The following is a 14,755-nucleotide window of genomic DNA, read 5'->3' as shown; positions in this document are numbered from 1 at the left end:
GTAGGAAGAACAGGGAAAAGCTATTGATGAAAGGGTACAATTTGGAAGTGGTTGCAGAAACGCAGCTGAATTGGTACAATTGGAAGAAATTGACTGATAGGCTGGGAAATATTTTTTTAAAACACAAGATTTACAGAGTACAGAAGCAAGGAAGTTATGTTGAATATTTCCTAGCAACTCAGGTAGGTGAAGAGTCCAGAGAAAGTGAAGAAAGGATCTATTTGTTAGTCCTGATAATGAGGGACACGGATAGCAGGGAGAATCCAGGATTATTCTCTTCAGAGCCAAGGACTTTGAGGAAGAATTTCATAGCAATGTTCAAAAGAGTTTAGACAAAATAGAAATAAAAGGAGAAATAGTTCCCATGGTAGGAGGTTCAGGAGCCAGAGGTCCTAGATTTGCAGAGATTGGAAAAGAGCCAGTGGCAACTTCGAGGAAAGTCATCTCCGTGTGGTCAGAAATACACCTCGGAAGGGTGATGGAAGCAGATTCAGTTGTTGCTTACAAGAATGCAGGTAGAAAGATGGGAAAAGAAATCAAATCCGGGGCTATAGAGACAGAACCAGGGAGTGGAACTGACAAGGCTGAATTGCAAAGCCAGTCTGTGTTCAGAGGCTGTATTCCCTCCGTCCATGTGTTAACGATTCTACAAAATACTGCAAATACAGGAAGTCTGAAACAAAAGCATAAAGTACTGATAATACTTAGCAGGTCATTTTGGAGGCCTCCACAGAGATAGAAACAGTATCTTAGAGGACCTTCCCAGGTGCTGAACGCCTGACTTGAGCACAACCATTTGTACATCTGAGCAAGCGTTTGGGAGATCGGCGGGATGGACTTGCCAGTGGCTATGGGGTTGCGGATCGTACCGGTGCATTTCTCTGGCCACCTCAGCACTGAGTCGCGGCCGAGGAGGAAGCGCTGAGCAGACTCACTCAGCGGGTCAGCGCGCCAGCTTCTCCCACACCTGCTCGCTCTCCCCGTTATACCTCTTTCTGCGATCCTTTCCCACTGCTTTTGTTCTTTTCAACTTACATATATCTCACATTATGGACATTTCTCAGGAATGGAACCCTGTCGTGTCCCGGGTTTGCTTCTAGTTTCATCAGCACTTACGAAAGGACATCGACCCAAAACAGGATGTACCTGAGCAGGTGAGTAGCTGCAGCATTTGTTGTTTTTAATTTAATACTATAGTCACAAAAAATGTACAAAGAACCTACTTTAAAATATCGTTGTTTTTTATTTCCATTTCCACTTCAAATATCAAGATCACCATGGCTTCTATCCAATCTCCTGACACTTGGAATGTGGGTACAGGATACAATGGTTAGGTACTTGACCAACGATCTTGGAAGCGTGAATTCAGGCCTAATGTTGTGAGAATATAAATAAAAATTATTTTTAAGAAGCATGGTTACTAATAATTATTGGATTGTCATGCAACTTCAGCTGTTTTTTTTAAGGGAAGGAAGCCCACTCTTCCTTTTCTGCCTGATCTTTGGATGTCTCCAGAACCATGACACTTTGTCCCTCTTTAACATCCCCCCAATGGATTAGCAGGCGTCAAAACTATCATGTCCACCAGAGGTTATATTGCGGTAATGGGAGGATGGAAATCCTTACCATTGGCACTGGACCACGTGAACTCATGGCATTGGGCCAAAGGCAGAGAAAACTCTGTTTGGTTACTATTTACTGCACTCTCTCCGCCAATCAATAGTACACAGTTACTTGTGCGAAATCGCAAGGTGCACATGAAGCACATGCCCTGGGAGGGGAACTTCAATGGAGTGCAACCACTGGCGATCTCTGAGGTCATCACTGCCAATCTATGTCAGGTAGTGAGAAAACCGCAATGAGGGTGAATGACTGCCTTGGTCTTGCCTTGCTGGTCAAATTATTGGATTTGTTAATGTCCTTTGCCTGAAGATACTCTCATTCAGATTTTGTGTTGTTACCACTGCATTAAGAGTAATAAATTCAGCAACACAAACGGAGTTTCCGGGAGGTGCAATGATCCGGCTACAGATCTGCTTTCCACCATATTACGTAACATGGTCGGGGATACAGAATAAACCATGGCCTTGACAGCCTGTGAATAAATGCAAAGTGCTTATTTCAAATCTACGTCCAGTCATGGATCACTGAAGTAGCTATAAAGCTCTATTCATCAAGGACACCTGCACGATAAAATCAACAATTGAAAGGGGCCACAATATGCCCTGACCAAGAAAAAAATAGTTAAAAAAAAAACTCTGTCTGCTGGATAAGGTACACACTACCCTCTTGTTTAGCCAACTGTTAAAAATTGACAAAGATTTGCATGTTTCTGAATTGCATAGAATTAGTCACCAACTCTCAAAACTATTAAACCATCTAACAAGAATCTATTTTTAAAAATTAAACTTAAACAAGTTGGTCCCTTAGAGCCACATCACCTACAAGCTCAAAGGGGAAGCGGTCCCTGAACAGGGTACAATGCTGTGAAAGGTGGATTCTCCTCAGTAGATGGTGGGGTTCTGGCACAACTCTATTCCTGCAGTAAACTAACAACAAACAACTTGAGGATTTCCGTCCTTGTGCTTGGCATGGTTGCCATCAGCTACATAATTGCATATGAAATTGCCAATGTTTCCAACACAAAATCTGGTATTTCAACCTTCCAATGCCTGCAAGCTGCAGCTTGTCTTGTAAAATGTTTGTGCTATTGTTACCATTGCTTGTACATGTCATTTAGCCCCTCCCACCAGCAAAAAGATCTCATTACACCATGACAAATTTGCAAAGGTAGTCTCTAAATGCAGCCACAAAAATCAACACCAGGAAAGTAGTATATGTAAGACTTTATTAATACGTCACAGATGAACAAGATTTTTTATCCGCTATAATGAAGTTATTAGGCATACATGTAGATTTTTTGCATGTTACGCAAATGTTCTTTGCTGTTGAGGGATTTTACGTTGTTTAAAGAAACAAAATATAAAGGGAGTTTATTGATTTTCATTGATTTAACAATATACTTCAGAAACAATTATCTACTTACAAATTATGAAATGTCATCTGTACTTTTTTCCATAGACGCTGCCTGGCCTGCTGAGTTCCTCCAGCAGCTTGTGTGTGTTGCTCGGTTTCCAGCATCTGCAGATTTTCTGCTGACAGTAACGTTTTGCATTTTTTCCTGGAACAGTTTCCTTCTACATTATAGGTCCTCTCTGGTTTACAAACATCTGACTTTTGGATATCCCATACACATGAACGAGCTTTTGGAAGACCGGAAGGGTGGTTCGGGATGGAGTTACCAGATGCTGTGGGCTGCAATCGTCACTTGCCAGCTGGAAATGAGGCCTTTCCACGTGTGCTTGCTTCCTCCTTACCCCACTTCTCCACCCTGTGAGCTGAAACTGTTGGAGACTGGTTTAAACTGAGCACCGCTATGAGTGCTGATTCACTGAGCCAGAGAGGCTGGCCACCAGCCACCCTTCCCATGTCTGTTCACTCTCCTGTCGTGGCTCTGTGATACTCTCCCACTTACTTCATGGTCAGACTTTCAAATGGTTTAGGTTATGACTAGATGTCATAACCCAGGAACTGTCTGTATCCAATCACATTACTTAATTAATCTCAGAATGTTACGTCTTGTTTTGAGTGCAATTATTTATAAGAAAAGATTCCTCAATTTGTGTAGTCACAAGTACCTAAAATTATTTTTAGATAATACTTAGTTTGACTCCAGCATTCTACTGTTAAATAAAATGAAACTATTCATTTGTAACATAATTTTCACTGTAGTTACATAGAAACCTAGAAAACCTACAGCACAATACAGGCCCTTTTGGCCCACAAAGCTGTGCCGAACATGTCCTTACCTTAGAAATTACCTAGGGTTACCTATATTTTTCTGAGCTCCATGTACCTGTCCAGGAGTCTCTTAAGAGACCCTATCGTAATTGCCTCCACCACTGTTGCCAGCAGTCCATTCCACGCACTCACCACTCTATGCAAAAAACTTACCCAACATCTCCTCTGTATGTACTTCCAAGCACCTTAAAACTCAATATGTTGTAACATATTAAGAACTGAAATGCAAGATAAAGTTTAGATCCTGAATTGAAGAGATCTGCACAGAAGAGACAGAGCAATACAACACGGAAACTTAATTTTACATCAAAATGCTATCTAATTAGTGTCTATTTAGGGTTAAATATTAGAAAAAGGTACTGATCATATCTCTGGATGTAGCATTTTGAACTTGAATCAGTATTTGCTCCCAATGATTTATAATGCTCTAGTAAAGCCCTAAAATGATAAAGTTCATGTTAGTGTGGAAATTAATGCATTCTTACAAATATTAATGGTTAAAGTTTGAAAATGGTTTCAGTCAACAATTAGGTAATGATCCTGTTTTAGTCATTTGCTGTGTTTTTGTAACTGATCTGTTCTTTCTCTGCATGACCAGCCCCTTTTGGCACACAGCATTGTCCTTTTCATTTCATCTTCCCAGCTTTCCTTGCTAACACTTATGGTTTTCTCAAAAGCGTCCGTGACTCGAAACGTTAGCTACTTTGTCTTTCCACAGATGCTGCTTGACTGGTCGAGCTTTTCTCGTCATTCCTGCTTTAATTTAGGTTTCAGCATCTGCAGTTTTATTGTTTAATTCTGCACAGTTTTACATTTTAATCTGTAAACCAGACATCCCACCTTTCCCTGAAGTTCTGGGGCTCTCCTGCATATTGATAGCGGCTCACTGATGCCCACAAATTATATACAATATCCTAGAAATCAATTTTTTTGAGAGCAAGTGGGAGGGAGGGGGAAGGAGGGAGGGATAGGGAGAGAGGGAGAGGGAGAGGGAGAGGGAGGGAGAGAGAGAGAGAGAGAGAGAGAGAGAGAGAGGGAGAGGGAGAGAGAGAGAGAGAGAGAGAGAGAGAGAGAGAGAGAGAGAGAGAGAGAGAGAGAGAGAGAGAGAGAGAGAGAGAGAGAAAATATGAATGAATTCTGATTGGTCTCTTTTTGTGCTACGTAGACCTATCAGTTTTCTCTGTAGGCCACCTCTACAGTCGACCTCCCTTGCTCTTTCATTGTCCATCAGTTCAGATTAGTGGCCTGCAGCGCCATGGCAGAGTGTTCCAAAGTAAAATCTGTGAGCACGGGCGGTTGAGATTCAAAGAGCTCTGCCGGTTGATGAAGCTGCTTTTGCTGCTGCCAAATTCTAATTGTGATGTAGAAAGGGCATTCAGCACGGTGCGTCACATTTAGACAGAATTCAGAAGTCAGCTGTCTCACAAAACACTTCTGAATCTGATATCTTGCAAAATTAACAAATTCATTGACACAGACTGCTGTGAGGTTGAGACTTCTGGCAAAATGCTCAAATCTGCCAAGCAAGCCACATCACAGTACAAGGAAAGAGTGCAAGAGAAATAGAAAAGCTATTTGCATTAGCATTTAGCTATTAGCATTGAGACTGCCAACAAAATACTCAACAAGGAATATACATGTATGTGTGTAAATAGTTTCAATATGCGATCAAATAAATTGTTGTGTTATTTCATAATCAAATGTCCTGTATACATACACCCTTGGAGGTCGACCGGGCGTGGGTGGTGTGCTATCTCCCTGAAATTAGTTTTTGCAGGGTGGGATGTTTGCGTAAACAAAGTTACGGACTAATCAATAAACTTGTATAATTCCGGGTGCACTGGGTCTGCTTCCTTTCTCGTGTAAAATGTAAAATATGAGAAAAAAACAGAGAAGCGCAATGACACGAACACTTCGCAGCTTTTCCCTGACTTTCACTTGGAAGTTCGGATTCTGTTTCCTAGTTTTCTGCTGGACGGGCACTAGGACCCAGCGACCTCTCCTTGCTCTCTGCCGCCCGCAGTCGGAAGCTGGGAGTCGGCGCCTCCGAGCGCTAGGATCCAGCGGCCGGGGCCCGGTCGTCATGAGTGGGCCCGGCTGGGCGGCGGAGGCCGCTCGGATTTGGAAGGTGCCCGGGATCGAGGTGCTGCGCCTGAGCGGCGTGACAGGTTGGGGGCCGAGCAAGAAGAACGACCTGGTGCTGGGTGTAGGCGACGGCCCCCGGAGCGGGCAGCATGTGGTGTACTTCCCCGGGGACGTGCAGGTACTTCCCCGCAGTTTTCGAAATGCGGAGCCTGGGGGTCGGGAGAGGGAGACAGCGAAGGCACAATGGGGGAGGCACCCCGGGGCCGCAGTATAGGGGCTTGGAGCGTCGCCGCATTGAGGTCGTGGGTGTCCGACACACACCCATCCCAGCCTCGGGACCCCTGCTCGTTCTGGGCCGCGGGAGTGGATGTCGGCCGCCTCACCCCTGTCTGTTAGATTCGACCGTGTTTCGTGTGCTGCTGGAGCTGGCTGCAGCCTCCCAGTTATTGCAGTAGTTAAAGCAGTTCAAATATCAACAATATTAGCACAATATCCATTCTTCAGAATGTCAATACCAAGATGAATGAGGTCACAATGACCTGCTATCCCAAACTGTACAAAATATTAGCCATAACGCTGTAAGTTATGTGATTTGGGAATGGTAATTTTTTTATGGGAAAATATGAACATTTAAGAATACCTGAGTTGATTGGTAATTTGGTTATTATAAACAAAGCTATACAGATTCCTGTTTGGTAATCAAATCCACAAGATGAAGCACATAAAGGAGGCCTGATGAAGGGTCTTAGCCTGAAATATCAACTGTTTATTCCCCTCCATAGATGCTCCCTCCTGACTTGCTGAGTTCCTCCAGCATTTTGTGTGTGGCTGAAAAGGCCAGACAGAGGATGATGTGTATGTTGACAGAGCTTCCAGAGGAAATATTGTAAAGACGTTTGGACAGGTTCATGGATTGGAACTGTTTGGAGGGATGTGAAGCAAATGCAGGTAAATGGGACTAGCTCTGTGACGCAGGGTGCACAGCCTGGACAAGTTGAGATGAAGGGCCGGTTTCCGTGTATAACTCAACGACTGTAGCCATGGAAACAGAAAGAGTTTCTTTAAGAATAGCTCTGATGAAATGTGTTTGATCTGAAACATCAACTCTTTTTCTCTCTCCACAAATTCTGCCTGGATAAGGAATGTACTGGGATAAGTAATGCCTAATGCCCAGACCACATTTTAGTAAATCAGATCACTTGGCTGTCCTTCTCCTGCCTGCATACAGGCAACAGCTAAAGAGCAAAGCTCCGGAGATTACAACAATGAAAAGGTAGTCACAGGAGGCAGAGGAGGCTTTGGGAGTGTTTGGAGTCGGTAGACTGGGCTGTGTTCAAGGACTCATCTTTGGATCTGAATGAATACGCCATGGTGGCCACGGATTTTACAAAAAACAGTTGTAGATGAGTGTGTCCCTACAAAATCACTCAGAAGCCCTGGATGAACCATGAAATCCACAATCAGCTGAGGCCAGGTCAGAGGCATTCAACCCTGGTGACAAAAGTTACAAGAGTTATAAGTATGATCTCTGGAAAACCATCTCATGGGCGGTGGCGATTCCAGACTAAACTTAAATCAATGAAGGATGCTTGACAGTTGTGACAGGGCTTGAATACTATCACTTCTTATAAAGGGAAATCAAGCGACATAGGCAACAACGCTTCACTTCCAGATGAGCTCAATGCCTTCTATGCTCACTTTGACCATCAAAACATGGAGGAACCATCAAAAACTCCCACAGTCCCTGATGATCCTGTGATTTTAGAGTCTGAATCCGATGTGACAGCAGGCTTCAGGAGGGTGAACCCAGGAAAAGCATCCAGCTCAGATGGCGTACCTGGCCAAGTATTAAAAACCTGTGCTGATCAACTGGCTGGAGTGTTCACTGAGATTTTTAACGTCTCACTTCACCAGTTTGAGATACCCACCTACTTCAAGCATGCTTCAGTTATACACAGTGCCTGAGAAGAACATGGTAACCTGCCTCAATGACAATTGTCCAGTAGCACTTACATCCACAATGATGAAGAGTATTGAGAGGTTGGTGATAAAACACATCATCAACTGCCTGAGAAGCAACTTGGATGTGTTCTAATGTGCCTACTGGTGCAACAGGTCCTCAACAAATGCCATGTCATTGGCTCTTCACTCAACCCTGGAACTTCTAGACAGCAAAGATGCATACATTAGGATGCTCTTTATCGACTACAGTTCAGCAATCAATACCATCATCTCCTCAAAACTAATCAATAAGGTACAAGACCTTGGCCTCAATACCTCCTTGTGCAATTGGATCCTCAATTTCCTCACTTGCAGACCTCAGGTCAGTTCTCCCATCACCACAGGTGGACCACAAGGCTGTGTGCTTAGCTCCCTGTTCTACTCACTTTACATGTACGTCCATGTGGCTATGCATTGCTACAGTGCTATATTCAAGATTGCTGTTGACAAATCAGCATATAGGAAGGAGAGTGAAAATCTGGCTGAGTAGTGCACAGCCTCTTACTCAATGTCAGCAAGACCTCGGAACTGATTATTGACCTGAGGAAGAGGATACCAGAGGTTCCAGTCCTCATCAGAAGATCAGACGTGGAGAGGGTCAGCAACTTTAAATTCCTAGGTGTTACTATTTTGGAGGACCTGTCCTGGGCCCAGCACGTAAGTGCAATTACGAAGAAAGCAGTGCCTCTACTTCCTAAGGAGTTTGGCAAGATTCAGCATGACATCTAAAACTTTGAATAACTTTTAAAGATGTGTAGTGGAGAGTATATTGACTGGCTGCACCACAGCCTGGTATGGAAACGTCAATGCCCTTGAGTGGAAAATCCTACAAAAAGTAGTGGATATGGACCAGTCCATCACAAATAAAGCTCTCCGCACTATTGAGCATGTCTAGGTAAAGCAATGTCACAGGAAAGCAGCATCCATCATCGGGGACCCCACCACCCAGGATGCGCACTCTTCTTCTGCCATCAGGAAGAAGGTTTTCCCACAACCTAAGGACTCACTTTCAAGGACTCTTCATTCATGTTCTCACTATTTATTTATTTGTTGTTTCTTTTTTTTATTTTGTATTTGCTCATTTTGTTGTCTTTTGTACACTGGTTGAATGCCCAAGTTGGTGCAATTTTTCAATGATTCTATTATAGATTTATTGAATATGCTTGCAAGAAAATGAACCCCAGGTTTGTATATGGTTACATATATGCACTTTAATAATAAATTTACTTTGAGCTTTGAATACCAAGCAATAAGCTTTTGAAGTTTATGAATTGTTTAAATGTATTGAAACAATAAAAAACAAATTTCTTGTTGAAACTGGAGTGAATCTGCATTAGTGTTGGTGCCAGTGATTCAGTTTTTCAACAGTGTGTACATCAGAGTTTAATAACAGTGCAACAAATATTTCTCCACATTTGTATTCTGGGGATGATTATTTCCATGCTGACAACAGGCAGTAGTATTTCAAAATGTCTAGTCTGAATTGTTTTCTGTATTTGCATTTTCTTTGCAGAACTATCATGAGCTGATGACACGCCATTCAGAAAACCTCCGCTGGCAGCGGTGGAGCCTAGAAGAAGTCGCTGTTTTACTGTTCCGTCGATTTCCTCGCAGCCACATCTGGATCATTAAAGCTTCCCGGATTCATCTACACAAGTTCAATTGCTATGACAACTTTGTGCAAAGCAATCTATTTGGTGTGCCTGAGCATAGCTTTGACAGTGGAGCTTTCAAACACTTATATTCATTGTTAATGAATGGCTTCAAGCAAGAGCGCACTCTTTTACATTCACAGACAAGTCCAAGTGAAAGGTCTTGTGGTTCATTTGCAGTCGAGCATGGTGAAGGCTGCAGTGATCTCTCTAAAACTTCAAGTGGTTTTTCCACCAAGAATGATCTGAGTACTCCAAGTCTTTCTGGAAATTACACAGAGGTTGAAGACTTGAAATGCACTGACCCTTCATTGAAATTTATATTGATTGGTTTCAGCAAAGGTTGTGTGGTGTTGAACCAGCTGCTGTATGCGTTGAATGAAGCACAAAAAGATGAAGAACTGGCTGCCTTCATCAGTAACATTAAAGGAATGTATTGGTTGGATGGTGGTCATGCTGGGGGAAGCAATACCTGGGTCACTGATCCAGAAATCCTGAAAAGATTTGCCAAAACAGGTATTCCTGTGTTTGCACATGTTACACCTTACCAAGTACAGGATAGTATGAGGGCTTGGATTGGAAAAGAGCATAAGAAGTTCATCCGGCTCTTGGGGGAGTATGGTGCTAAAGTGACAAACCAACTTCATTTTGAAAATGAAAGCCCTTCTCTGGACAATCACTTTAGGGTTCTTCAAGCATTCTAATGTACTTGTGATCGATTGTGACAGAAAAATCACTCATTCTTGGTCTCATTTGTTCTCAGTAAAGCTGAGTCAGAAAAGCTGCTTATGTATGAAACTGGTACTCCTGAGAAACATATTTAATAGTTTGTGGACTAAGTAATTATATGTGATATTTCCACCACAAGTTCTAATTGAGTCTAATCTCTGTTTTCGTACATTAAACTATTGTTGCAGGTACTGTTTGAGTTGCCTTAATTTAGCATTCCATTTGCTTACATTTTGTGGACTTGATCAGATTAAATATTTTGCTGTCTTCTAATCCAGTATAAAGACTGCTGAATTTCCAGTCATGAGAGACATCTGAAATTTGTCTCATTTCATTAGTTCCACCCACAAGCAAAGAAGAATGTTTGTGTTAAGTGAATCTGTGCTATATAACCTAGTTACCACACTCACAGATGACTACAGTCTATATTGGAAGCAGATCTGATATTTGGCAAAGGAAGTTGAAGTGATGGCAATTAACATTTTGACCATCTCAGAGTGATTTCCATTGAAACTTGCCTTTAAAGGGGCCAACATTTGGTTTGGTACACTCTTGCATGCAGCTTCTAAGATCTAAAAGATAATATGCTTTGTAATCACAGAGGATGTAAATGGCCATGACAGATATATGTGAAAACAAAATAATCCGATTGAAATCTGGAAATGCATGGCATGTGCTAAAATACAAATTCACTCCACATGAGGACAGATGAAAGAAGATGCAACAATCAGTTAATAATACTTGACAGTGATGTCAAACCTTCCAGCAGTTACTGTAAGTCCTCATTCCAGCTGGTGTTTGGAACACAATCAGCTTCCTGGATCGCTCAAAGGCCCCACTTTAGGCTCATTGAGAGCAACGATGATAGTGACTTGCAGCAGCCTTGATGTGGCTTCTTCAGGCTAAGCTCTTGGGGTAGGGCAACCTAGATAAATTTCTAGAGTTCTTGCTTGATCTTGTCACCACGCTGACCTCTGCTTCATGTGCAGTGATCACTTGAGAATCAATAATCGACTATTAATAGTTTCCCTTATACTTTAGAACTGGGATAGCTCAATTGATACCATGCATTCTAAATTCAGATACAGAAACTTATAAAAGTGTGTTTAATTCTAACAATCCATGGATGACCCCTTCCAATTAAAGGCAGACTAGGGAATTCATTAAAATAAAGCTTTCAGGAAAGTATGCTATGATGGAGGACGGTTAGTGGTTAAGTAACATTTGATAGTACTGTATAAAGTGACCCCGTTTTAAATAGTTGGTTTTAATCATGCTACCTACTGATAGAAATGAGTCACTTGTCAGCTCTAGGCCATAGTGCATCATTATAGAGTGTGTAATACTTCTGTTATGAACATTTGGTTAGCATAACATTAGTGAATAAACGTAGCTTTGTTGCTTTGGTATTTCGTTGGTCTGGAATTGATTGCACAAAATGCTTTCATATGTAAAATGAATCGTAAAATACAGTGATTTTGAAATGGGAAGTTTCAGTTAATTTTGAAAACTATTCAACACTAACCAAACAATTCCATCAATTATGCGACCTAATATGTGATTGAAATAAGTAAAATGGAAAAACCCTCTCATGGATATCCCAGTGATCATTATCGTGTTTCTGGCAATGATGCTATGTTGTGCTAAGGATATACTCAGCACTGAGACTAATTATTTGCTACTCACTTTACGGCACATACACAGAAAGATTCTGCCATCTGAGTGTCATAACCTATTCCAGCTGAAATCATTACCCTGGAACATGTCCTAGATCAATTTTGTTACTTCCTCACAAAACCATTTGCCGCATGAGAATTTCTATGCAGAAGTGGAAATCCTAGAGTTCCGGTTAGCTGCTTGCACCTTTTCTTCCGGCACTTCCCCAATGCTCGTTCTGAAGAAGCAACAATTCCCAAATATGATAAACCATTAATTTGCATGTATCTGTGCTAGGCTTGATCCAGCAGGACGTTAATTTCAACGGAGCAGAGTGATTGCCAAGAGCCAGCGATCTAGTAATTAACTTAATATTGCCAGATAGCATGATTCTCAAAAAGCACTTCAATGTTGCAGCAGGAAGTTGCTGTGGCCACCTATGCCTGAGTCCAGATTCCAAAACAGATACTGCTATGAGCCCTGGTGGGGGAAGGGAATACCATGTAGGCAGATGAAAAGGTTCAAGGATGTGGTCAAGGACTTCTCTAAAGAAATTGTACCAGCTCCTGGGAATCTCTAGTCCATGACCATTTCTGAGGGAGGAGGCGCATTTGGGATAAAGTTGAGGATATTGGTTTCATGTATTGAGAGCACACAGAAGCCCTTTATGAGCAGAAGAAGCAGACCATATTATAAATTACCCGTCTACTACCCTCCCTGTTGTTGAGTGCATGGTGATCCTAAGGATATTACAGTTGTCCATAGTGTTTTTGTGGCAAGTTATGGAAGTAGATTGCCAGGACTTTTCTACCGTGCAGATACTGCTGCTGCTCAAGTTGGGACTCGGTTCAGTCTCGATCTCGGGACCATCCACCTCAAAGTACCTTATTAACCACCACATGCCCCATCTATAAAAGAGTCTTCAGTTCCCATATTACCCAGTGACCTCAGAGCACACAAATGCAGCGTGGAAGTGAGTCATCCTGGACCTTGGAAATGCTACAGGGACCTTTGACTGCTTGGTTCATAATTACCCCAATGATTTCTCTTGCACACTTAACAGTACTTCTCCAACCTCATCCACACACCCACGACTTTTCCTGAAATTCTGAAGATCCTCAAAGGTGGGGGTGGAGTACCTTTAACTTTTGTTCAGTGTCCAAGGAAGAGATATTTTCATTGAGGAACCAGGAAATTAGATGTTGATGATACAGTTGTGGGGTGTCACAAAAGCCAATGATCTCTGTATCTGCTATACAGCTCTCACATAATGCACAAACTGGAGATGACTTGCAATCCTTCCCCTGAATTTCTGTATTTAACCAAAGTGCATCCACACTAACCACCATGTCGATCTATATTAAACTTTTTTCCCTGCATCAATTCCATATCACTTTATGCCTTGCTCATTCAGGTGCTGCTTGGCTTTATGCACCTCAAATGGAGATCCTACTTCCACCACTTCCTCTGGTGGCTCAGACCAGATACCAACTACACTTTGAGTGGAAAATTTACCTTTCAGATCCCCTTAAAGCCTATTTCCCATCAAAATACACATATGCTTTCTAGTGTTTATATGGGAATATCTTTAACATGGGAAAGAAACACTGGCCATCTACCCAATCTGCTGAGTTCATCCTGCATTTTGTGTGTGTTGCTTTAGATTTCCAGCATCTGCAGAATTTCTTGTGTTTGTGATCTACTACCTTATCCATGTGAAACACTGGTTCCATGGAACAGCACAAAATGAAATACAAAACAGCGTAACAGTAAAAAATATGAACTAGGGCATTACATATGCCTCCCGTAAATTTACATAGCTTTTTTAAGTCAAGCCTCAAAAAACCCGATCAAGTTTGTTTTGATTTCCAGGAGTAACCTTGTGGAGTGTAATCTCTGCTTCTGCTCACAAGGAAGGGTTGCCAGGAGCTGCAATTTCCATGGTGCTCCTAGCCTTCACAGCCATCGCTGTAGAAATGGCAGAAATTATCTGGTTGAGAACCCAAACTAAGTTTGAAATCTCTGTAACCAGGATTCCGTCTGGGATTTGAGGAAGGTAGTGGTAAAGGGAGAATCCTGATTGCCTGGACAATGGTTATTTGCAGGCTATTGAGTTAATTGTCCACAGTTATAGGAGCATTGCTGGGATCAACAGCAAAGATTATTGTCAGCTATAATTATGTAAATTCTGGGATTTATTTTAAGCACTTTAGTCTAAAACTTACACATTTCAACTTTGTCCTTCCATCTTTATTAAAACATTTTTTCCCTCAAGGCAGTGGAGAATAGATTCTATTTAGTTCGAGGCTTTGCTTTCAATGTGATTTGAGTACATAGTATACTGTTACTGTTTCAAATTCCTTTGCTGGGTAAATTAAGATGAAAGTTAAAATGAGTATGTAGGAAATGAGACAAAAAGTAAATCCAATTGCTCTATGCAAGAAAAAGCAAATACTGTGACCAGAATGGAAACCATGTGACAATTGAAGGGAATATTATTGCAATTTTCACTGATTCAGTGGAGGTGGGCTGTGTGACTTCTGCTCTTTCTCCTTGTCTTCCAAGGCTGTTTGACTAATTTCTTTCACTCATCTGTCATGTGAGCTTTAATTATTAGAAAGGATCAAGAATAAGGTACCTGTCAGAAGTCAAGCACCATCTCATTCAGCTCTGTATGAATGAAGTTATATAGTCTTTGGGACATATAGAAATAAAACAGGGCCTTTAGCTCATCCAGTCCACTTTGACCATCAACCACCCACTATTCTTAC

The 14,755-nt window shown here is 41.9% G+C and overlaps 1 protein-coding gene across 1 annotated transcript; it reads left to right on the top strand.

Moving 5' to 3' along the window:
- The first annotated feature begins 5,661 nt into the window (after nt 1–5,661).
- c5h2orf69 (chromosome 5 C2orf69 homolog) lies at nt 5,662–11,818 on the top strand. The gene is made up of 2 exons (XM_073046901.1): nt 5,662–6,124; nt 9,461–11,818. Exons 1-2 carry the CDS (start codon nt 5,738–5,740, stop codon nt 10,301–10,303), a joined length of 1,230 nt encoding a protein of 409 aa, XP_072903002.1. The 5' UTR covers nt 5,662–5,737; the 3' UTR covers nt 10,304–11,818.
- Nucleotides 11,819–14,755: the final 2,937 nt, after the last annotated feature.

The sequence above is a fragment of the Hemitrygon akajei genome, chromosome 5 (assembly GCF_048418815.1).
Source record: "Hemitrygon akajei chromosome 5, sHemAka1.3, whole genome shotgun sequence".
Classification (NCBI taxonomy): Eukaryota; Metazoa; Chordata; class Chondrichthyes; order Myliobatiformes; family Dasyatidae; genus Hemitrygon; species Hemitrygon akajei.
The sequence above is the reverse complement of the archived record's forward strand: the minus strand, read 5'-3'. Positions and strand labels throughout refer to the sequence as shown.

Excerpts from the sequence above, each read along its gene's own strand:
- c5h2orf69 (XM_073046901.1), top strand. The coding sequence starts at position 5,738 with ATGAGAAAAAAACAGAGAAGCGCAATGACACGAACACTTCGCAGCTTT. Across the intron at positions 6,125-9,460 it reads ACTTCCCCGGGGACGTGCAG|AACTATCATGAGCTGATGAC; the intron begins GTACTTCCCCGC and ends TTTTCTTTGCAG.